This window comes from Cyprinodon tularosa, unplaced genomic scaffold (assembly GCF_016077235.1).
Source record: "Cyprinodon tularosa strain WSP-4 unplaced genomic scaffold, ASM1607723v1 ctg84, whole genome shotgun sequence".
Classification (NCBI taxonomy): domain Eukaryota; kingdom Metazoa; phylum Chordata; class Actinopteri; order Cyprinodontiformes; family Cyprinodontidae; genus Cyprinodon; species Cyprinodon tularosa.
The window spans coordinates 3,289,202-3,313,282 of record NW_024039607.1 but is presented as its reverse complement, the minus strand read 5'-3'; the positions used below and the strand labels follow the sequence as shown (position 1 = coordinate 3,313,282).

At 36.4% G+C, this 24,081-nt stretch overlaps 2 protein-coding genes across 2 annotated transcripts; one reads left to right on the top strand and one right to left on the bottom strand.

Moving 5' to 3' along the window:
- Positions 1 to 8,009: 8,009 nt before the first annotated feature.
- On the bottom strand, positions 8,010 to 13,554 carry scd (stearoyl-CoA desaturase (delta-9-desaturase)). Its single transcript, XM_038272794.1, has 6 exons — positions 13,393 to 13,554; positions 12,904 to 13,167; positions 10,981 to 11,111; positions 10,698 to 10,903; positions 9,813 to 10,045; positions 8,010 to 8,269 (listed from the first exon to the last, which is right to left on the bottom strand). Exons 2-6 carry the CDS (start codon positions 13,142 to 13,144, stop codon positions 8,070 to 8,072), a joined length of 1,011 nt encoding a protein of 336 aa, XP_038128722.1. The 5' UTR covers positions 13,145 to 13,167; positions 13,393 to 13,554; the 3' UTR covers positions 8,010 to 8,069.
- Positions 13,555 to 15,562: 2,008 nt separating this feature from the next.
- On the top strand, positions 15,563 to 22,565 carry dnajb12b (DnaJ heat shock protein family (Hsp40) member B12b). Its single transcript, XM_038272605.1, has 8 exons — positions 15,563 to 15,890; positions 17,521 to 17,698; positions 17,781 to 17,926; positions 17,996 to 18,169; positions 18,243 to 18,313; positions 19,075 to 19,184; positions 21,062 to 21,234; positions 21,339 to 22,565. The coding sequence occupies exons 1-8, from the start codon at positions 15,758 to 15,760 to the stop codon at positions 21,455 to 21,457; spliced, it is 1,104 nt and encodes a 367-aa protein (XP_038128533.1). The 5' UTR covers positions 15,563 to 15,757; the 3' UTR covers positions 21,458 to 22,565.
- Positions 22,566 to 24,081: the final 1,516 nt, after the last annotated feature.

Genomic DNA, 24,081 nt, shown 5'->3' with positions numbered 1-24,081 from the left:
TAAAGTCTTCAACTATAACATTTTTTTTATGTTTGACCATGTGCAAAAACCTATATAAGAAATTCATTAAAATTTAAAATTATAGAGATTAAGAATGAGAATGTAAGAATCAGAAAATATATTTTTTCAATCTATGAACATTATCAGCCTACAGTGCATCCTCTAACAGCAACTATATTTTATAAAGGACAGTGAAATCACATTAGAGAAATGTGCTCTGATGCTACTGCCAATGAACACACAAAATGATCAGACCATCAAACAGAACTGGCAACAGGATTGACCCCCAAAAAGCTCTCTTATGATAAGGTATTGTTTTAAAAGTTAATGGGTTATTAGCTGATGGCTCCTGACTACTGCTGGCTACTTGAACATTAGGTACCAGAAGCCATTTATAATGATTATATAATTAAACTTAAGTTTCCTTACTGTTGGAATCTATGTAACGAAATATATAATGAAAATTATGTAAAAATGTGAGAATAAATCGTAGATATGTGTGCACATGTGAGCATAACCGAGCATTCATTGGTGACAGTTGCTTCCAAAGTGATTTATAGTGTGTGTTGAATATGCACTAAGAGATAATGGGTTTAAACATACCAGGAAAATGAACAGCAATATTGTACAATGGGTTTAGGTGTCAAATTTTATGGAAAAAGTTCATGTTTTAAGTAAATTTCCCTCTTTTTTTATTTTGTTTGCTATCCTTTGACTTGTTACTCTACACTTACTGGTATTTTAATTCCTGTTACCATTCAATTATTTGAAAGTCCCCACTGTAAGTAGAAGGAAAACGCTAAAAAACAAATTGGTCTATTGACCCTCTAAGCTCACTTTCTACCTAAAACTTTAAAACAATGCAAAGCAGTGCTGATGAAGATTCTCAGTCATCCAGGTTTGGTCCGTAAAAGATAAAAAAATCCACTGGACTTGGTTTCCAAGATTTGAATCTTGGAAACCAAGTCCAGTGGATGAAACTCGGGATGCAAAGCAGTATTAAACGAAAGATGCTGGAGAAGAAAATACTTTCATCCTTGATTTTACGCACCACACACAGCTTTTGCTTTGCTTGCTTTAAAAGGAGATATAGCTTTATACAATGATCGTGTAATGAACTAAAAAAGGAAATCAGCATTTTAGAGAGGCATTCAATAAGAAGGTAATGTTTTACCAGGAGGATTTACCTCCTTTACATCTTTATTTAGTTTAAACCTAGACAAGCAGTACTAATTGAATAAGTTATATTAGCAGAATAAAAAGAAAAAATATAACAGAGATTTAAGCGATTGTTACTTCTTTTTTTTTTATTTCATGTGGAAGTTGTTAAATGGCTGATGCTCCAAATTCAACTTTCTCTTCCTGACTTAAAAGAAAATTCTGTGTATTTTATATAAATAACATTCGGATCAAATATGAGACAGATTTAAAAGGTCATAATACGGTAATTAAGATGTTAACTTCTGATATTGGAACCACACTTGAGCATTTTAAACAATCATTTTAAGAACAGGTCTAGTAAAACAAGCATAATCTTTTTTTTCTTTAAAAAAAAAAGCATCTCTGCTACACTACAAAAACTGTAAATTTAAATAAGTCATTTTTTCTTTTTTCTTTCTTCTTTTGCAAATGGAACAAGACAATTTACATTTTAAATAAGAAAAAAATTATTTCAGTGTCTCATTCCATTGGCAATTCATCTTATTTACCTACTCAAATTAATGAGATTTTTTTTTTTTTTTTGCTATTTCCACATCATTTTTGCAGTGATAGTCATTCAGTGGGCTTATTATCTTTTCTGTAGACTACATTTTTGATAATCTGTAGGCTAATTAAATGTAAAATATCTGGCCTAAAAATGGAATTGGAAAACCTTGTTTCAAATAGACTTTTTTGGGGAGAAATGTATTAATCAAAGGTTCATCATTTAATTTTTATGTTCACAACATTAACTCTCTGTTAAACAGAAACGCAGGGCTGCCATCTCTCACCCATTGGGAGTGAGACTCACCAATCTCAGAGTCTTCACACACTCTCACTCCATATTCCCAATTTCTCACACTAAAAAATGACAGACATGAAAACTCAACTCAGTCTAGTTTAATATCTCCCGCTGGAATTTAGGAGTAATTAAACCAACACACATATTTTAATTCTTAAAGCTTCCAGGTTTGCCTCTCAAACGCTCCACAAAAAGAAAAAGAATCATTGCATTTTCTTTTTCAAAAGATCAGCCACCCAAGAAAAGGCCAACTACACTCAGAGAGGATGTGCAGAACAGCTCATTTATCCTGGATTCATAGAGGAGAAACCACAGGGATGATCTTCTTTTATTATTACTTATCTTATTCATTTATCTTTATTTTGGTGCATTAAATATTTTTAAAAACTTAATTTCCATCACATTTTCCAGACTGAAACATCCAGAGAAGTGCCATCTTCTGTCATGGTGAGTTTTAATGAAATCTACAGCCTCCTATAGAAAAAACTGAATTGTTTAGCTTTTTTGTCAACTGTAAGAAAAACTAATTACATAATGAATAAAGCTTTTTAATCCTCAGCCTATTACCAAATATTCATACACAATTTGCATAGGTTTCGATTGCATTGGTTCCTATTTCCGTGCCGGTAATCCAGTAATAGTTTATTAGTGGCTAGTTGTTTAATTTAATTGAACTGCAGAGAATAATTAATGAGCAAAGTTGTGAAATTCTTAGTTTACAGTATATTTAAGATGCAAGTATTTTAGTAGGGCCCATTCTGCTTTACTTCAATTCTCTAAAAATCACCAGAATGTAGAAAATAATGTATATTGTGAGAAAAATGTTGCACATAACTACACTTATTGTTATTCAGTAAAATTTACTATGGTATAAAAATCCCACATTTTGCCACTTTGTTTCAGTTAAATCCTGTCAAATCCTCCAACCTATAGTCGCACCTGTCCTCATCTAACCGTGACAGGGTTGCATGTCTAAACTATTTCAAAATCTCACCCCAAGGTTTGGTTAAAAGTTGGCAGCCTTGTAAACGTTACATGCATCATCTGTATCTATCTATTAAGGAGGTCTGTAAACTGTCTCCAGGTTCATGCCAAGTATTTCAGCAGCGATTAATTCATCCTGCAGCTGCCAAACGTCCATAAAAAATTTCAAGTCATCACAGCTGTTTGGAGCGCTCTGCTCCTATTGGTCCAGGAGGATCAGAAGTCCGAATCTGGATGCTGATTGGTCGCTTTCAGTCGGATGCCGCGACCCGCGTGGCGCGATGATGAGACGACGCGGATTATTTTGGAGAGTTGAACTTTAGTAAACTTTGACACCTTTTTAAAGGCTCCTGATTAGACCTCACCACACATCACACCACGGATGCGAGCAGGATCATACGGGTTGGCTCAGTTTGTCATGTGGGAGAAATGTGCTGACTAATTATAACACTTCTGTCCTGTTACTTTTCTGGAGTCTGTGAAATCTCTGCATGGACCTCTGTGGATATGCACTGCCCTTATATTTATATGATCATTTTATTTATTGGCTTATTTAATAAGAGTTTTCCACTGCCATTTCCACTTGATCCTTCCCTCTGCTTACAGGTTTTATGAGAAATGCTGGTCATTGGAACTACTATTACACTCTAGAAAACTACAATGAGAGTATGTGCAATTGGTAGCAATGTTATTGTGAGTGTTCAAATTGTTTGCATGTTTGCATCTCACAATACAAAAACATGACTGCTGGTACAACTATGGGCGGTTCTAGATAGTGGCCAAAAGGGGCCAGTAGAACTGGTTCTGGCTCCTAAACTGAAAACATAATACTGAAATATAAGTAAATCAACATAAAACATGTGAAATCCAGAAAATAATTAAAAATCCTGGCCAAGCCCCATCTTATATCAGAGATATAAGGAGAGCTCTCCTGGCAAAGCATTCTGGGATATATCTCGTCTAGTGACCATGAATGATCACTACTTTTCAAGGTGCATTGTGGGAAATTTAAGTTCCACTACTTTTTCATCCACTGGACATTTAGGACACTCATTTAAGATGCCATAACCCCTATATAGTGCCCTGTATAGTGATTTGGGCGGACATTCGGACACAGCTTAGGAGACCTTTTCAATATTTTCTTTACAGTTCGGGTTTAATTTGGATTTACAAAGCCGTATCAAGATAGGATAAAGGTTTTCATCTGCTAAATGTTATTTTGAAAGTGAAAAATCAAACTTGTCACAGCTGGATTTATCAGTTTTACTTAAGGTCTAATTATAATTTGATAAAACATTTTAATTTAAAATAAGTCAAAATATATAATGCTCTCGAATTACACATTCATTAAAGAAAGGTTGCGCTTCATGAAAAAAAAAAGGCTAAACGAAGATGCTGGTGATGAGTCTCAGTCATCCAGGTCAGTCTTTCGAAAAAAACAAAATTAAAAACAATCCGCTGGACTTTGTTTTCAAGTTTCAAGATGTTTTGTTTCCCTTCCAAAAAGCTTTTTCAATTGAAAATGTCAGGAATAGTGTGGAGTTTGCTGTTTTATACAATAGCCCAACAAGGCCTTGTTTTTGTTTTTAAAACTTGCAAACTGAAACGGACGAAGCCATAAAGCAATGCCCTGTACCCATCTAAGTGTCTGAAAGGGGGATCGTTAATGGGAATTGTTGGCCTGGCTGAATAGGCGAGGTCCTCGGCTCTCCAGTACAAGGACTGGGGCTGCGATGATAACGGGAAGGGATTAACTCAATTGCTGTATTTTAGGTTTTTGAAAGCAGAAACCTTAATCCACCTCCTCTGTTTAAGGTTTTTTTTTTTCCTTTTTAACATAGATGGCTAAAAGGGAACTATTGCTATTTAGCTGAGCACATCAACATATAAATTATAACGTGGACTGATGTAAATGACAAAGTAAATGGCAGTAATTTGCCAGAGCAAGATAACACTGTCAGTAAAAAGGTGAGCATGAAAACTGTTTTGTTTCTATTGCAATGTTGAAATTCAATTAAATCCAAAAGTCTCTTTTATATTTGAACTAGAATCAACTATTTTCTGCTATTTAAACTACAAATTGTAAATGGAAATTAAATATGCACCTGAATAAATTTAGTTAATAAAATAGATTGGTAAAAATATTCATAGTTGCTCATTAAGTATTAATTCTTGCAATAATGATGACAGAGAAAACATTAAGCCCATGTCTAGCTCGGCCTGCTCTGCCCTGGCAGGGATGGGCTAACTTTTTATACTTTACCTCACAGCAAATTGTTTCCGTGGGAACAGCTAGGATAACGAAGAGATAAAAACAGTCCTTGAGTAAACAGACTGCACTGACCGGCCGTTGGTTTATCTCCAAAAAGCCAAAACACTGTATGTGTTAAAGAAACAGATGAAAGCTGGACCTGCAGGTTGACCTGGCAACCGATGCATCCAATTCATTTTTATGGTCATTGAACTTATTTAACTAAATAAAAGCACTCAATATGACAGCCAGAGGTGGCCCAGTTATTTTAGTTCTGACTCAACTCTCAGTCTCACAGGTAATATACACAGATTTGCCTATAATTTTTTGTTTTACACAAATTTCACATGAAACCTGGTGTTTTAACTAGATGTCTGCAAATCTACCGTTTAGTGAAAATGTAACAACAAATAAGCATTTTAAGAAAGTAATTGTGAATTTTTCATTTAACCCTGCAAAGCCTTTACACTTGTAGATGGACCTATAAGTTATGTTTTATTGTTTACGCAAACATATTAAACGACATGTAACACTAATTCAGCTCATATATATTGGAAAACAAAATCTTAAGTTTGATCTGTTTTAGATCTTTTAATATTCCTTTTGCTGTTAATTCAATATAATCTGAAGAATCAAGGTGCAAATGAAAGTGTTTATGAAACACAAATAAGAAACTATATTAGATTCCAAGTGTTGAAAATAGTGTGAATTTTATTTCAGGATAGCAAACATTTCACAAACTGAAAGCATTTTTGATCCCTACGTTGTTACAAAAATGCTAATTATGTTGGCTCTGGACAGCTGAGTGTTACTGTGTGACATTCTTCATTTCAACAATTATTCCCATCCCCTTACTTTGCAAAAGAAGTCTCACAAATGAACATTTGCACCAGTTTTATCTGATGCCAACAAACCCTTCACCCCCCCCCCAGCTTTCATGCCTAGATTTGTCCATGAATGAATTTAAAACACATCTACACTTTTTTTCCTAATTTTCTTTTTTAACCTTGCAGTCTTAACTACTGGAATGTGAAGAAATGGATGCTTTTCATAAGGCATTACGGAGGCACAGTACCATGAAAAGTATTAATTCAGCAAGAACATTTGCAAATTGTTACATCATACCTGCGACATTTGATGTATAAAAATGAGATATTTGATTACGTCAAAACAAAGTAGCACATAAATGTGAAGAAAATGTTGCACATTAACCTGGAATCTATGGAAGAGTAGCAAAGCAAAAATCAAAACATAAAATCTCCCATTTAAGGTTTGCCTAAGTACATAGGGGAGGAAACTTACAACCTTAACCCCATTCTCACCATAAAACATGGTGGTGGCAGCAGCATGCTGTGGGAGTGCATGGTGTGAAAATGGATGTAGCTTCTAGATACAGGCTCTTCCTGGAAAAAATTCTGTTTTGGATTTGAAATGGGGGCAGTTTCCCCGTTCAGCAACACAACTAATCAAATAGTGAGATGGCTTAGTCAAAGTGGGGGTCTGCGTACCATTGAACACTGCAAATATGAAAGTCATCCCAAAAGACTACTTATACATAAAGGGGACTTAATGGATGTAAACTTGGTACATTTTTTTCAGTAAAGCAACACATAAACTATTATATTCCTTCCACTGTGCCTCCACATTTATGTTCACCATTGTTGTACTTAAAAAAATTCCAATAAGATTTGTTAAAGCTAGTGGCAGTAATGTAACAACATGTTACTTTTGCAAGGTACTGTATTCTGACTGTTTTTGAAAGAGATACCCAGGCGCTGCAGTTTGATATATTTCACATATAAGACAAGACTTTCTCTCAAATCGAGGAATAAAAACCCCCAAAAAACATCACGTTAGAATATTTAGGCCAAAAATTGAGAAATAATACAACAATACATAAATAACAGAAGCATTATAGACTGCTATAGCAGATAAACGCTAACATTAATGCACCTACAATAAAAAAAAAAAATAAACTCCCTCTTTCCATACCCCGTTTATCACCATGACAACAGTTCTGAAGATACAACAGTGACAATTAAGACCGGTTCTGCCATGACAGCCACTGACACGTCACCTTACCACGACACCTACTACAGTATATGCCATGCAAAGGAGGTGGTAGGGATTTTATTTTTCTGACACCAGATCTGTGGTCTGACTGGTTTCCATAGCAACCAATAAGAGCTCAGCCTTCACACCCAACAGACATTTTACCGTCACCTTGAAATGGCTGATAGGAACACTTTTGGCAAAATCTAGAAAATTGAAATGTGGCCATCAGAACAGAAAGCATTATGAATTTCATCATAAATGTCCTTTTATCGTATTTTATCACCGTATCTAATTCCATTAAAAGATAAAAGCGATACAAATTGTTTTTTTTCCCCAAGTGCTTCAAATTTCCTGTAAATTTAGCTTTGTTTCGCGGCAGAAGGCAACTGGAATACACATTAATGCTGACTGATTACATTTTAACTTTCAATACAGCCGACAAGCATCGAATGAAAAGATTTTTGGTGAAATGTTCAAAGGTCCTAAAGGTGATATTAATAATAGCGTTATTTTAAAAAATGCTATCAAGTGCAATAAAGTTTCACATCTGCATTGAATCAATTAAACAGCAACGGATCAGATCAACAGCTGGTAGCATAACTGCAAAGTATAGTTGATTTTTCTATTTTTAACTCAATGAAAACGTTGAAATAATTTTCAAGTAAACCTCAAAGAATGAGCAAATGAGCAGCTGTCAGAGCATTGGTAATCATCTTCTTTAGAACAGGACAACGACTTTTGGGTATTTTAATTTTGTTTGTTTGGGTTTTGTTTTTTTTAGCCACTGCGGTGACTTCCGTCTCCGGTGCGCTGTATCCGAGACAGGACAACCTCACGGGACATCCTCTTGCGATCCTTAGCCAGGCCCAGAAAGCACATGAAGTCGATGAAGCAGGTGGTGAGGTTCAGCTTGCAGCCGTACTCGCTGGTGGCATAGTCGTAGGGGAAAGTGTGGTGGTAGTTGTGAAATCCCTCACCTGGACGAGTCAGAGAAACAGAAAGCTTTGTTTTAGTTTAAATATTAAAGCAAGGATTAGAAGAGAGGAATTTAAAGATTTCTGATATTTGAATTAGTAAATCTTAAGATGTTCAAACTATTTGCTCTTTGACAAGCTACACAAGGGTTTTTATGGCACCTAATAAAAATTGCACTCCCTTTCTATAGGCATTTAAATATGGGAACATTGTCAGTTCTCTTCAGCCTGCTTGACGACTTCTTCTTCTTCACTTATTCCCATGTTGCTCAAAAATTTGCAGCGCCGAACTTGTCTAATTCTTCTCCGCCTCATCATCGCTTTGATCTGTACTTACCTGAATCCTGGATCATTAACCAGCCCCCCTGCAGTATTTCCACCACGTTCGGTGCACCCCCCACCCAGGGAAGTCGAAACTGGAAATCAAGTCATTTTCGACCTCCTCACATTTGACGCACAAATCAACACCGGCCGGGAGGGGAGGGGGGGGGACCTGGCTGCCACCGATTTATTTATTTTCCTTTGCAACAACAAATGCAGTCATGTGTGTGCGTGCCTCTGTGAGGATAGTGGGAGGACAGTGTGGAAACTGGAAATACGGATTGGTTAAATTTGATTTTCAACACTTGAAGTAGAAAACAAAAAACAAAAAATGAAACTTTAAAAAATGTTCAGAAACCAGCAACTGTCAGATGCAGAGTTGCTAACAGGCAGCAGCACGTTTCTGCTTTCGTAAAAAAAAAACTTTTAGGTATGAAGTCTATTAAAAGTATTTAAGGACTCTTGAACCGTTCACATTTCAAAACGTGTATCGATTTTGTGATCAGCCTATACAAACTGTTGCGCTGTAATAAAGTGGAATATAATCCGACGCAAATTGTGTTTTACACATGAAACAAATCTGAAAAGTGTGGTGTTCATTTATATTTCAGAAATGCAGTTAGCTGCAAATATAGCTTAAAGTTTTGGGTTTTTGCCCAGTTATTTCATGCACGAGCAGATTGGACCATCTGTTGGCATCGAGTCTGAACTTTGACTGGGCTTGTACTAATTTGTGTTGGTGTGACATAAAATCCAGGAAAAACTCACTGAAGTTTGTGGTTGTAATATGTTAAATTTGAAATGTTATATTAAAGGTTCAGATATCTAAACTGCTTCTTCTAAATGATGCACCTGGCTCTATCACAGAATTTCAAATTAATCTGCAAGAAATATCAGAACAGGTGCAGGTGTCTGTCTGCAAGCTGCAACAAGTTTTTTCCTTCCACTGCACTAAATCTTAAAGAGACTCTGTACTTAAAATCCAGATGATTTTTTCATATAACATATTTGTGTAATAATGAATCACATAAAACAATAACCCTTCCTAGATGGTAGTTATTTAAATAAATGTTTAAATTTAGGTTCACTAATTCCCTTATTTAAATTTAAAAGAAACTTAACCAGAATTAAATAATCCAAACACTTGGTCTACTAGTAGCAAATTAAATTCTGTAAAATTAAACAAAAATGTTTTTGAGTGTTTTTTTTCTTTTTTCTTTTTTACCTATTGCGCTGAAAGTGACGAATCTGTTCTCTCTAGGGTTGATGTCCCTGTCGTATGGCCTGTTTCCCCACATGTGTGCCGCGCTGTTGACGAGCCAGGTGGCGTTCAGTACCAAGGTGTACCGCAGCAGGGCCGGGATGAAGTAGGCCACCCAAAGCGACTCGCCCCAGAAGTACCAAGGCACAAACATCGGGATGAAGAAGCACATTAGCAGCACAGAGAGCTTGTAGTGCCTGTTGAGATGAAGAGGATTTGGGAAACAGTAAGAAACATACAAACTACTTTCTCTATTATCTGAGCTTTAGATTCATCTGCAGACCTTAATTCTACTGAGACATTTATTTAATGGCCTTTAAATTAATAAGTGTTGCTTTGTTTACCCTCTAAAGTACATTGGAACATGAATATTATTAATAAACCTTCATTTTTTGCATTAGCTCATGACACAACCTACCTAAAGATATTTCAATGGTATGATATAACCGTTAGCAAATTTGTTAAACTGCTGTAGTAATTGCGTTTTTGAACAAATGTAACTGCTTATTTGTACATAAATTTGAGGGAAAAAGGTTAGCAGAACAACTATGCTCACAAACACAAATCCCAATTAGAATGTTATTATTGTTCCAACACAGGTTATTTTTATATCGATTTGAAGTTATTAAAGAGCTGCTGTGACGTGTGTCAGAATGGTCCAGTCAAAGTCCAGACTGAAGGACCTGCAGAAAGACTTAAAAACTGGTGACTCTGCCACTAGTTTGGCTCAGCTTGAGCTTTTCTGCACAGACTGGGTGAAAATGTGAGCCTAAAACCAAATATTGTTCTAAAATGTATAAATAATTTTTGTGGGGATCATTCCAGACCTCCTACTTTCACACCACTTGCCTTCTCTGAAACATCACAACTTTGTCAGCAAGCAGGTCACTGAGCTCCAGCTTGCGGCCCTTCTCGATGACGTCAGGATGTTTTCGGACCAGCAGCCAGCCGATGTGAGAGAAGAAGAAGCCCCTTCCGGCATTGTGGGGGTCTGCGTCCGTCTCGGAGTATTTGTGATGAACCCGGTGGTCTCGAGCCCACTCAAAGATGTCGTTCTAAGGTTTTCGTAGAGGACAATGTTTGTCATAAAGATGATATCAACCACGATGTGTTGATCTAATTTTTTACTCACCTGAAAGGCCATGGAATTACTAAGAGCAAGAAAGATCCTCAGAGGTAGAGACGCCTTGTAGGCCCTGTGACTCCACAAACGATGAGCTCCTGCTGTAACTCCTAAAGCACTTAGCAGAAAGCAGACTAAAGCTGCGGAGAGATAAAAAAAATAGCATACAATGATAAAAATTAAAGGTAAACTTAAACATGGTCTTGTTTTTTACTTATTACAGCTCAACTTGATAATGGAGCTTCTCCAGGTTCATCAACGTTTTACAATAAAGAGATGGTTAACAGGTGATTAAATTCCTTCTTCTATTCCTGCACTAACACTTGGGGGTTTGGTTGTGTGCAAGAAAAAACAAGCCAATCAAAAAAGAAAAAAACTGTGACATAACAGCAGCAGATTTCAGTGCTTTTTCACTTCTCCCATGCACCATACTAGCTACCACCACCACGCCTTATAAGTGATAAGTGTTCCTTTATTTAAACGCTTATCCAGACACTACCAAATAATATTAACCAATGTATGGTTCACTAATCTAACCAAAGCTTCCATTTGCACTGCAAAAAATTTAAATCTCAATAAGTATTTTTACTTAAAATACTTGTGTTATGTCTTGAATTGAGGGGGTAATTTTAATTTACATTTATAATAAGAAAAAAACAATTGCATTGACTTATTTCAAGTGCATATTATCTGATTATCTTATTTTAAGAGTAAAAATACTATTTCCATTGGCAAATTAACTTATTTACTTATTTCTAAACTGTTCTTGCAGGGTACACTGAACAAAAAAAAAAGTAGGAATGATCAGGAAGAACCTAAAATCAATCAAAGCTCAAAGACATTCACAAACCAAAAGATGTTGATAAACCAGTTTGGCTTTCCACATAGCAAAGCAGATGGAAACTACCTTGATATTATTAAATAGCAACTCACCAGCTAGACAGCTAAAACTTTGATCAAACATTTTGTTTCAAATAAAAAAGATATAAACAGGTTTTGAATGAAGCGTGGAGAAAATTAACTTTCAACTCTATTTCTTCATTTGACATTATTTGGAAGCCAGAACTCAACGACAAACTAATCTAATTAAATCAGCAGAAGTATTTCTTATTTACACTTATGAAAAAGATTGGTTATATATTAGCAATAATAATAAACTAATATGACCCTTTGTGCATTTTTACTGTAAAAACTTCTGTCCAAAGCTTTAAACTTAATTATATATAAGCATTTCACCTAATTTATCTAAATTCTTTTCCGTGTGTTTTGCTTATCTTTGACATAAAAGTGAGTAAACATGCCATTATTACAGATAAGTATTAGACAAAAAAAACAAGTTTAACGTGAAAATTATTCGACTTTAAGTTAATTGAAGTGAAATTAGAGGTAGAGGGGGTATGAAAAATAAGTTTTACTTTTTCATATCCCTTTTCAGACAATTTCCATTAATTGATTGAATTTCTCTGGCTGTATATACCGATTGGTTGATTTGGTGGAGGGTTTTGTTTCTATTTATGTTGATTTATTTATTGTTGTTTGTTAAAAAAGATGCCTGAAAAAAAAAAGAAAAACAGTTAATTGCTTTCAGCAATTGCAATAGATGGCATCCATTTTACCAATGAATCATGTATTTATGTTGCTTTCATGGTATCTCTTGATTAAATTTCTAATATAGGAACTAATGTAAAGCTTGTAGTATTTAGACACCAACTTTATATTTCAAACAAACACAATATAGCTTGTATTGTGAAGCAAATACCTTCAAAATGTCCATGCATTTATTATTTTACTTCCATCCCACAATTATGTAATGCTGTGGGTTGATCTATTGCATAAATTAGATGAAATACGATCCTCAAACAGAGGGCATCTATCCAGAATTGCTGGAACATGTAGGCTAGTACTTTGTTCCTTTGTTTTGACTTTACTTACACCAAAGCAAAGTAGAGGGAGATGCTGTAGGGATGAGGAATAAGCCGTAAGCTGCTCCTATATGCAACAGAGTCATGAGGATGACATTTCTCCACACCATGACTCTGGGAGGTTTTGGGCCCTCTTTCTCCTTGTAAGTGTGATCAAACGCATCTTCCACGGCTGCCTCTGAGCAAACGTCCCCGTTAACCGACGTGTGCTGCTGCTGCTTCTTCTTTTCCAACGGTTCACACCCAGTCATGTTGGCTTTAAAAGAGTGATGCCCTAACATTAAAAAATATATAAATATATATTAGAGAAACAGACAAAAATAGGCTTAAAACGTCGGAAAATTATTTTTTTTTTAGCTAACACGACTGTCAAGATGCTAGTTGGCGCTCGTGAGAAAATAGTGGTCATGTAACGAAGATGCTGGCAAAATGAAAACGTTGCGTAACACAGAATTACTGTAAAAATTACATTTAAATAAAAACACAACACATAACTCACCAAAGAAGGGAAGGTGCTATGTGTGCTATAAAAGTAGTCCAAGCTGGCGCACTTGACCTAAAATTACAGTAACCCAGAAAGAGTGTTGTTGTCAGCTCTGTGTCGAACATCAATGATAGATTCAGCCTCTAATGTGACTGACCAATCAGAGCGCAGAAGCCGCCTCTTGGTTAGTTCTGATTGGCTGTCTCTTTATCTGCTGTTCCCCTTCTTTTCATCCGGTGAGCCAGATGTATTAACCTCCCACCGACCAACAGCTGCGCTGCTTTTTCCGCTGCTGTCTAGACAAGTATTGAATTAACTCACACTTCCACTCCACTCAGACATTATAACGGGTCACGGCGAGAAATAAAATGTAATAAAATAAAAAAGTTGTTTTGGCAAGTTTTGAATAATGGGACCTTTTGTTGGAAAACGCAAAAATAATCATATTTTCTAAATCATGTCTTGATGCTATGGGGTGAATGTTATCAACCGTTTCTACTTAACAAACTTATGTTTTGAAAATTGTTGGAAGCAAAGCTTAAATGGGTTTCTCGAATCGAGTTTCCTCTTCGAGATGTTTCTTCGCCACCTGCGCCTCTACACAACGTTTTACGACAATGTCGTTACGCTTTACTTAATGCATATCAAATGCCACCATATTCAGATAGAAATAGAAACTATTCACATTTCCTTTAGTACCTTTTTGGGGGGAAAAAATAATAAAAAGAAATATTAGCAGTTTTACTGCATTTTAAAATTCATGAAGTATCACCAGTTGTTTAGTAGTATTTCTCCCTAATCTTCAAAACTTCACATATGAACAAGCTTGTTCATGTGTTATTTCTATCTGCTCATCCTTCTCTCATGGAAAAAAAATACAGCAAACTGAACTATATCATGCTGCCAGAAGTAACTAATACACACAAAACAAACTAGAAGTCCATGAGTTTTAAAACACCCCCACCAAGAAAATGTTATTAAAATGTTATATACATATTATATTTAAATATATTTGAATTCATTTTTCAAAACACCAGAAAGACAAAAAAAAAGGAAGAAAAAAAAAAAAACAGCACACAAGATATATGTTGGGGTATCTTCAGACAACCATTAAGGCACATATTTGTGCTGACAAATGTTATTCATCTGATAAACTTTCCAGTTTCAAAATAAGCATTAGGTAATGTCATATTTCTGTCCTTAACACTTTCTATCACAAGAATACCGTCAAATGATATGGTTGCACCCATCTAGTTTGGTATCTACTGATGAGATATGTTTGCAGAATTGTTTTCCTTCCACCCAAATTTTCATTAGGTTTTTATTATGTGTAAGTCCTGCTAAGAAAAATTAACAGAAGTAAAAATGTGAGTCTTTTTTACTCTGCAAGAAAACATTAAACCCACAATAACTCCTCTTTTTGAATCACTTAAATAACTTTTTGTGATATTACAAGTCATGGGTAGTTATCTATAAATAATGAAAAGTTTACTTTACAGATTCTAAGTGAGAAACATTTTGCATAAAGTCACATTTGGCAATACATTTAGATTCGTACTTTAAGTAAAAATGCATTAAAAGCATATATGACAATATGAATTGCATGTTAGTTATATTTTTAAACGAGCTGATAAAAACGAAATGATTTATCAGCTAATGAATCAAGTAAATGTATAAAGGAATTGTATCTACTATGAAGCACCAATAAAACCCTAAAATATGTGACCTTGTTGTTCTGCTGCCCATGCTGGAAACCCTAGCCTCTCAAAAAGAGAATAACAGTGAGGTAGCAACAAATTAAAAGCAAGTGCACATTATCTGGATAATTTTGTCTTATTCCATAGCATATGTAATGATAACTCATTTTATGTGGCAATATACAGTTAAAAAAACTGAAATTGTTACAATAAAACAAAAATTACAGTGGAATTTGATCATAAAAGACATATTTGCATCATTTTATTTAGATTTCAGTTTAGATTAAAAATATATACATGTTGTACTTGAACGCATCTTTTACGGTTTGAGATCACAGCTCATAGAATGACCGTAAACCGCATTATAGCAGCGCAGGGAGAATGAAACCTGACTATATCACTGGGTCATCACAGTTTTGCGTTACATCTTGGCTGACCTACATTTAGAAATGTGTTGCTTTTTCGCCCTCTAGTGGAAATGAATGTGTAGCACCCCTGGATGCCATCTGGATCATTTTAAACAAACAGAAGTACCCTGAGCTCCCAGCAGGAGAAAAAAAAATTACGCTCCCGTGTTAATAAGTATATATTACTATAACTGAATGGCAGTGGTCTGCTTGTTATGCACATGTAGATTAATTGGTGGACGGATGTATTTATAGGCGCCTACCGCTGTTTCTGCAATGGAAGTAAACAGGGACGAGGCGGAGCGCTGCATTGACATTGCAGCCGCAGCTTTTAGGAGTCATCAGCTGGAAAAGGCGTTGAGGTTCCTGGACAAGGCACAGCGACTTTACCCAACAGAGAAAGCTCAAGGTAAGCTGTCGGGATGGATGTAAGAGATGAGCACCCTTTATCTGCAGCATCATCACCTGCAGCATCACCTGCATCCCAAAGGAGCTGCGCACACAGCATCAAGCCAGGGCCTTCAGTAGCATCACTAGCTGACTCACTCGCTATGAAATGTTACGTTAAATCTGACAATACACACGTTCTGTGTCTCTTTATGTTCACAATAAGCGTTTATATGTCACTCATAGAAAGATAAACCTAGAGATTGGGTTGGTTGGGCAGCATCCTTAAATAGCAGTTTGATTTCATTCTCTCACACACGTTGTCTGGGGAGGAAAGTAGTCATATTCATTTTTTTCCCACATATTATGAAACTAGTAACCATAAACTGCATGTTCTTTGCAGAAATTATTAGTGATGAACAAGGATAAAACAGTACAAGCATTTAAAATAGAAGGAAAATTATCAACACATATTAAAAAATGATTGTTTTGTCATCTTATACATATATTATATGTTTGTCTTCAGCCCTGTCCACTCTGAAACCCCTAATTAAAATTGATTATTTTTAAGCATTAATTTAATTGCGTTAAATATTATCTGAGTATCACTTTAGAAACACTGGGGGAGCTGGGGTGTTTCACAGACTGGATAGCTATTAGTTTACCAGGACACTGCTTATATTTGGTCTATATAGCAAAAAGAAAGCCATTTTTTTAGCTGTGAGAAAGTCCTATTTAATGTTTATGAAGCAATGTAGGCGACACAGCCAACTTCAGGTAAAAAGTGTAATACCAGATGTTACTTTTTTTGCATGCTGTAGGGATGTTTAAGGGAACTGAAGTAAAGGGAAAATATTAAAAATGACATGCAGGGGTGGGGGGCATGCAATCAAAGCTACAGTGACATGTTAAAATAGCCTGTTTAATGTATAAAGTCTAATCTTGATATTTTTACTTCCTTCTAATTGAGCTTAAGCTGAGGTGAAGAATAGGATAACATTGGATAAATATGTAAAGCTGGTGTAGACATTCCCTTAAACTACCATAAAATGCATAGAAGTTTGCATTTTAACATTAAAAGAAAAGAAATGTTAAGACTATAGATATATTTGCAAAAGTACTGACTAAAGAAAATGCATGAACTAATCAGGAGAGTGAAAACATGTTAATATTAAATATTAATATGTGAATCTTTAAGATTATGATTTATACTTCATTTAATATGGACAGCAAACATGTTTTTCATAGCTTTTTTTCAGGAATTAGGGCAGTGTTTAAAAAAAAGAAGATAAAATACTAATCAAACTGAGAGAAAAATGGATGGTTATATTTCTATGGATTTAAGATCCTTTATTCTTTTTTTGTTTCTATCTACAACAGAACAGCTCAGAGAGATTTGGGGTATTATTTTTTATATATATATACGTATGGAATTCTTAAAGCCAAAGAAATAAAAGTGCCACCTATATTTATTTTTATTTGTTCAGAAAAGGCTTCAGGAAAATGTTATCTTTATGTTAATTCTTAACAAAGGAAGTTTTTACCCCAAATGTTTGCTTTTTTATCTTTATGTAAAATGTCAAAGCTGGTGTTAACGCAAGACGAATATTTGAATATAAAGCTAAATATGATATGATCTCCTTAATTGGTAGCACTGCTGGACCTGATAGCAAAGAATGGCTTTACACCCAGAAATGGTGGCCACTCAAACTTCAATGGCACTCCAGGGCCTCGACAGTGGCACACCCCCTGCAATGACACAAAAGCAGAAGAACAGCCTACAGAAACCTCCAAATCTTACACATCAGAGCAGCTGGAGGCAGTGAGAAGGTACAAGATAAATAGATTTGCTGTTGGCATAATTCTGTTTTAAATCTGTCCTTCCTGTTCCCAATCATGCCTTTTCACACAGAGTAAAACAATGCAAAGACTACTATGAAATCCTCGGGGTCGAGAAAGATTTCTCCGAGGACGAGCTGAAGAGGTCGTACAGAAAACTGGCTTTGAAATTCCATCCTGACAAGAATCACACTCCGGGCGCAACAGAGGCATTTAAAGGTGTTTTAATCAGGAAAGTGAAACATGAGGCGGATGCCGAATTAACTTCGAATTGTTGTTTTCTCACAGCTATCGGTAATGCCTATGCTGTTCTGAGTAATGCAAACAAAAGAAGACAATACGATCAATGGGGAGAAGAGGGAAGGCATCCTTCAAGTAGCGGCCCAGAGAATGGAAATTTCGAGCCAGACATCTCACCTGAGGACCTCTTCAACATGTTCTTCGGGGGAGGCTATCCATCGAGTTAGTATCATCGCTTCGGGTTCGAACAATCAGCTTGCTGTGATGCATCTGTAAAGGTGCTTTGTTATTCTAGGTAATGCTCATGTATATACTAATGGACGTATGCGTAACCAGAGGCGGGAGAGAAGAGAGCGACCAAGAGATGTAAGTTGATCTCTGTTGTTTCAAAATGTTATATTATATTTCTTTACTAGTTATTTATTCTTATTCTTTATTTATTATGATTGTTCTTTAATAGATACCTGTTATTTTATCTATTTTCTATTTATCTATGTATCTATTGTTTATCATGTGTTAGAAAACACAAGACAGCAGCTAAAATAAATATAAATATAGACAAAGGTGTGTCATTTATGTACAATACTGATGTTTCATTTTATCTGTCTGTATTATTATTGTTATTTATTTTATTTTTATTATTTCACTATGCATGCTGTATTTACAATCATAATTACATCCTTTCTCTCTTAATATTTTACCTCATTAATTACTCGTCTTCTAAAATAGTAATAAGTAGCTACATTTATAAAATCTATTTTATTTTTCCAAATATGCAGTTGTTTTAATTTCCACTGCTGACCTTGTCCTTTCATTTATTGAAGTTTTGTTTATTTGTTTTTTATTTTACTTTAAAAAAGGCGACAAATGTGATCAGATATTTCAGATACCTTATTTTCTAAAAATGGTGAGTGTTGACTCCTTGCAGATCAAAGATACCAAATTGCACAGTAAATAGTCTGCATTTTCTTGTTTCTTTAAGCCTAAATGCTGCATAAAACTACAGTACTGTGCAGACCCTGTGCTGTTGCGTAATGGCCAGCAGGGGGTGCTATTTAGACATTTGCCATTTTACAAGATAAAAAACGTTTATCTCCAGGGATGTTTTTCTGTGCCACATTTCGCAGGGAGGTCTGGCTATCTTCGTGCAGGTCATGCCCATCCTCATCCTAGTGATCGTGTCGGCTCTCAGTCAGATAATGGTCAACAGCCCCTCCTACAGTCTCAGCTTCAGGCCGTGAGTGTGACCCCTTATTCTAAAATCCTCCCCTAAGAAGAGTGTTAATAACAACTGATGAGGATTTAACATGAGGTCATCCTCACATTGAGGAAAGTTTTGCAACTCTGCAGAAGAAGTTTTTAAAAAGGCTTTAAATCTCTGAACTTTTTTTTTTTTTTTTTTTTTTTTTTTTTTTACAGATTCTCACATTATAACCAAAAACTTAAACATTGAAATTATATGTACATTTGTATTCTGATCTGTTTATCCTGACACCTCTAATTGGCCACCAACCGTCTTCAAAAGTCAAGAAATTAGTAGATAGTTAAACTTTTCAGTGAACACCGCAGAGCAAGAGACGTAAAGATTAATCAACATAATTGGCCAAGAGACCCGTGGTGATTTTTGAGAACCTGTAAAAATTCACAGCTCAGATTAGATAATCTGTTATAAACAAAATAATCTGCCATGCAGTCTGCAAAGAGTCCAAATAAACACCATATGTTGTGAAAGGTAATGTTGCACTTAAATCTAAATACACCATCACCAAATGGATACATGGTGGTGGAAGCATCATGCTGTGGAAATGCTTGTCCTTTGCAAAGCAATGGCAGCTGGCCAGAGTGGGTGGGTGGGTGGATGGATGGATGGATGGATGGATGGATGGATGGATGGATGGATGGATGGATGGATGGATGGATGGATGGATGGATGGATGGATGGATGGATGGATGGATGGATAGATAGGTTTTTTAATATATAGAACAATCCTGGAAATTAAATTAATAGATAAGTATAAGGATTGAAGTAATTTGGGACTAGAGAATAATGATAACAGAACTTTATTGATCTCACATTGGAGAAATTAACCTTTACATTTAACACATCACCTTGGGGAGGAGTGTGGGGTTAAGGGTGTTGCTCAGAGACCCAGAGTGGCAGTCTGTGTGAGTGGGGCTCAAACTCAGAACCTCAGGATTCCAAGCTCTATGCTCTAACCACTAGGTCGCCACTCTCCCAAACACCCCAAGAGAACCTTGCAACTGGAATAATATATTTAACATACATTTTACCGGTAGTAGCTATAGTTTCTTCATTGGAGTTCAAACATAAATCCAGTTGATTATATGTTGCAGGACTTGAAAAGGAATGTTATATCAAATCTGGCTGTTTTGAAAGGAAGAATTATTATTTTGTTTTCCAACATTGTATTTATTTGTGATATAAGTCATACACTGCAAACTGAAATCTAAATCATTTTCTTAAAATAAGAGCATTTTGTCTTGAATTGAGTAGTTACGTGAGATACTTTGCCAATGGAACAAGACAATTTACATTTAAAAATCAAAATTGTTGATTGAAAATCAGCTGCATTGTCTAATTACAAGCACATACAGTATATTCAAGTTTGAGTGTATTATGTAATTATCTTATTTTAAGTGTAAGTGTAAAACTCATTCAATTGGCAAATCATCTTATTTACCTACCCACTTGATTTAAGACATTTTTACTTATTTCTAGATAAAAATAATACTACACCTATAAATACAATTTAAATTTGTTTAAATGTGACAAACTCAAAAAGTTTCAGGGTGCATGACTACCTCGACCGAGCATATGGTAGTTTAGTAATTGGCCTTTAAAGCAATTAACCTGACTGAAATAATCACAGGCCTATTTTGTTAAATTTCAGAAAATTATGTAGTTTGTTTCAGCTGTATTTATTATAAAATAATGGGTATACTGTGGATTTATTTTAGTTTTGTGCTCACAATTGTTTTTGCAATCTGAAAAAATAAGTCCACTTTATCTTAGTTGACTCCGCCTACTGGATTATTCTTTCACTGCCTGCTGTCATGTGATATCTCTCCCACATGTTCACATTGTCCTCTCAGGTCAGCAGGCTACACCCAGAAGAGGTTGACTGAGAACCTGAAGGTGCCATATTATGTGGGGGAGCATTTCTCCAAAGAGATCACTGGTGTGAATTGGAAAAATCTAGAACGAAATGTGGAGGATGACTACATTTCAAACCTCCGCAACAACTGCTGGAAAGAGAAACAACAAAGTAGGGCTTCTTTCTGAGTATGCCCAGGCTGAATGTTTTGCAAGAAGCTTTTTGCAGCGCCCCCTCATATATCTCACATGGTTTGTTTGTGTGGTCTGTTGCAGAGGAAGGAATGCTCTACAGAGCTCGTTATTTTGGAGACAGCGAGCTGTACCAGAGAGCGCAGAGGGCTCGAACTCCAAGCTGTGCCAAGCTCTCAGAGATCACAGCCTCCTCACATTAAAGCATTACTAACCCTACATTGCTTCTCCACAGTAGCTTTAGCTCTGATTATCTTTCCTCTTGTTGCCTTTCAATTACTAGAATCACCCCAAATCACAACTAACAGGCTATAAATACATAAGCTTCAACATCCTCAAGGCAACATAGCTACAGACTGAAAAAACTAACCCCCTCCTCTCTAATTTCTATAGAGATTAGGTTTATGAGATTAACATACGATTCTTTATACATATATATTGCTATGAAATGAAAAAAGCCATCTATCACATCTTGACAAGCAAACAAGATGTAGATTTAATGTGAAGCCTGAAAGAATGGAAGCCATGCAGACAAAGATTGCTTCATCTCTGTAAGAGTTAGAGCCTAGAGCCAAACCAGAAGAAAATGTTATAAATAGAAATGCGGATGCTATTTACACAGCACTTAAAGAGATGCCATGTTGAATGCTTCCTTTTTTATTTTATGCATTCAGAGGAGATGTTTTCTCCACTGACTATGAATGCACATTCTAACTATGCAGGAATATTAGTGTAACTTCTGATAAATATGTTCACTTGCAGTTTAGGCTCAGTTAGACTCCGTCTTTTGTTTCTGTGCAGATGAGAGAGAAGAATTGGAGGATAATCCGATAACTTTTTGTCCTTTGATTAAATGAAGGACATCCATGTGTTACCTCACTTCACTGTAGATACAGAACCTTGGAAAAGTATTCACGTCCTTTGAAGCCGCCCCTTCTGAAGTTTTTTTTGCAGTGTTTCACTTTATTTCTTAAAGTACTGTCCTGCAATCAACTCGATCTAAGCATAGCGACTACTTCCATGTTTGCTGTGTCCCCTACACGGCTTAGAGCAAACTTTTAATGGACTTTTAAACAGCCTTTTCAGCGATGGCTTTTTTTATTATAATTTTTTTTTTAGTGGTGTCAGAATAAAGGGGTCCACATACAAATGCATGCCATACTCTTAAGATTTTACTACTCTTTCTTTCCATCATTTCTGACTACGTTTCCATTCCTTTTTGAATGAAAGTATGCCCACAGCACTATGCATCCTCTACCATGTTTCTCAGTGAGGAATTTTCTCAAACCAATGCTATTTGCTTTATTCCACACATAGGGCCGGATTTATCAAGATCCAATTTTGCGTGCAGTAATTTGCGCTCGCAAACTGGAATTTTGCGCAAGGGGCTGGACCATGGTTTGCGGGTGATTTAACAAGAGCGATTGCGTAACTGGTGGAAGGTGCAAAACTGTTGGAGACGCCCTATTTCCTATTTAAATGATGGTTTTGCGCGTTTTGTGGTTTGCGGCAAAGTAGTTTGTAGTCTGTACAAACTAGTGCATTAAGAAATTTAAATCTTACAGTGACCCCCAACAAAAAAAATAAATAAGTAAATATATATATATATACACTATATTGCCAAAAGTATTTGCTCACCCATCCAAATTATTGGAATCAGGTGTTCCAATCACTTCCATGGCCACAGGTGTATAAATTCAAGCACCTAGGCATGCAGACCGTTTTTACAAACATTTGTGAAAGAATGGGTCGCTCTCAGGAGCTCAGTGAATTCCAGCGTGGAACTGTGATAGGATGCCACCTGTGCAACAAATCCAGTCGTGAAATTTCCTCGCTCCTAAATATTCCACAGTCAACTGTCAGCTGTATTATAAGAAAATGGAAGTGTTTGGGAACGACAGCAACTCAGCCACGAAGTGGTAGGCCACGTAAACTGACGGAGCGGGGTCAGCGGATGCTGACGCGCATAGTGCGAAGAGGTCGCCAACTTTCTGCAGAGTCAATCACTACAGACCTCCAAACTTCATGTGGCCTTCAGATTAGCTCAAGAACAGTGCGCAGAGAGCTTCATGGAATGGGTTTCCATGGTCGAGCAGCTGCATCCAAGCCATACATCACCAAGTGCAATGCAAAGCGTCGGATGCGGTGGTGTAAAGCACGCCGCCACTGGACTCTAGAGCAGTGGAGACGCGTTCTCTGGAGTGACGAATCGCGCTTCTCCATCTGGCAATCTGATGGACGGGTCTGGGTTTGGCGGTTGCCAGGAGAACGGTACTTGTCTGACTGCATTGTGCCAAGTGTAAAGTTTGTTTGAGGGGGGATTATGGTGTGGGGTTGTTTTTCAGGAGCTGGGCTTGGCCCCTTAGTTCCAGTGAAAGGAACTCTGAATGCTTCAGCATACCAAGACATTTTGGACAATTCCATGCTCCCAACTTTGTGGGAACAGTTTGGAGCTGGCCCCTTCCTCTTCCAACATGACTGTGCACCAGTGCACAAAGCAAGGTCCATAAAGACATGGATGACAGAGTCTGGTGTGGATGAACTTGACTGGCCTGCACAGAGTCCTGACCTCAACCCGATAGAACACCTTTGGGATGAATTAGAGCGGAGACTGAGAGCCAGGCCTTCTCGTCCAACATCAGTGTGCGACCTCACAAATGCGCTTCTGGAAGAATGGTCAAAAATTCCCATAAACACACTCCTAAACCTTGTGGACAGCCTTCCCAGAAGAGTTGAAGCTGTTCTAGCTGCAAAGGGTGGACCGACGTCATATTGAACCCTATGGATTAGGAACGGGATGTCACTTAAGCTCATATGTGAGTCAAGG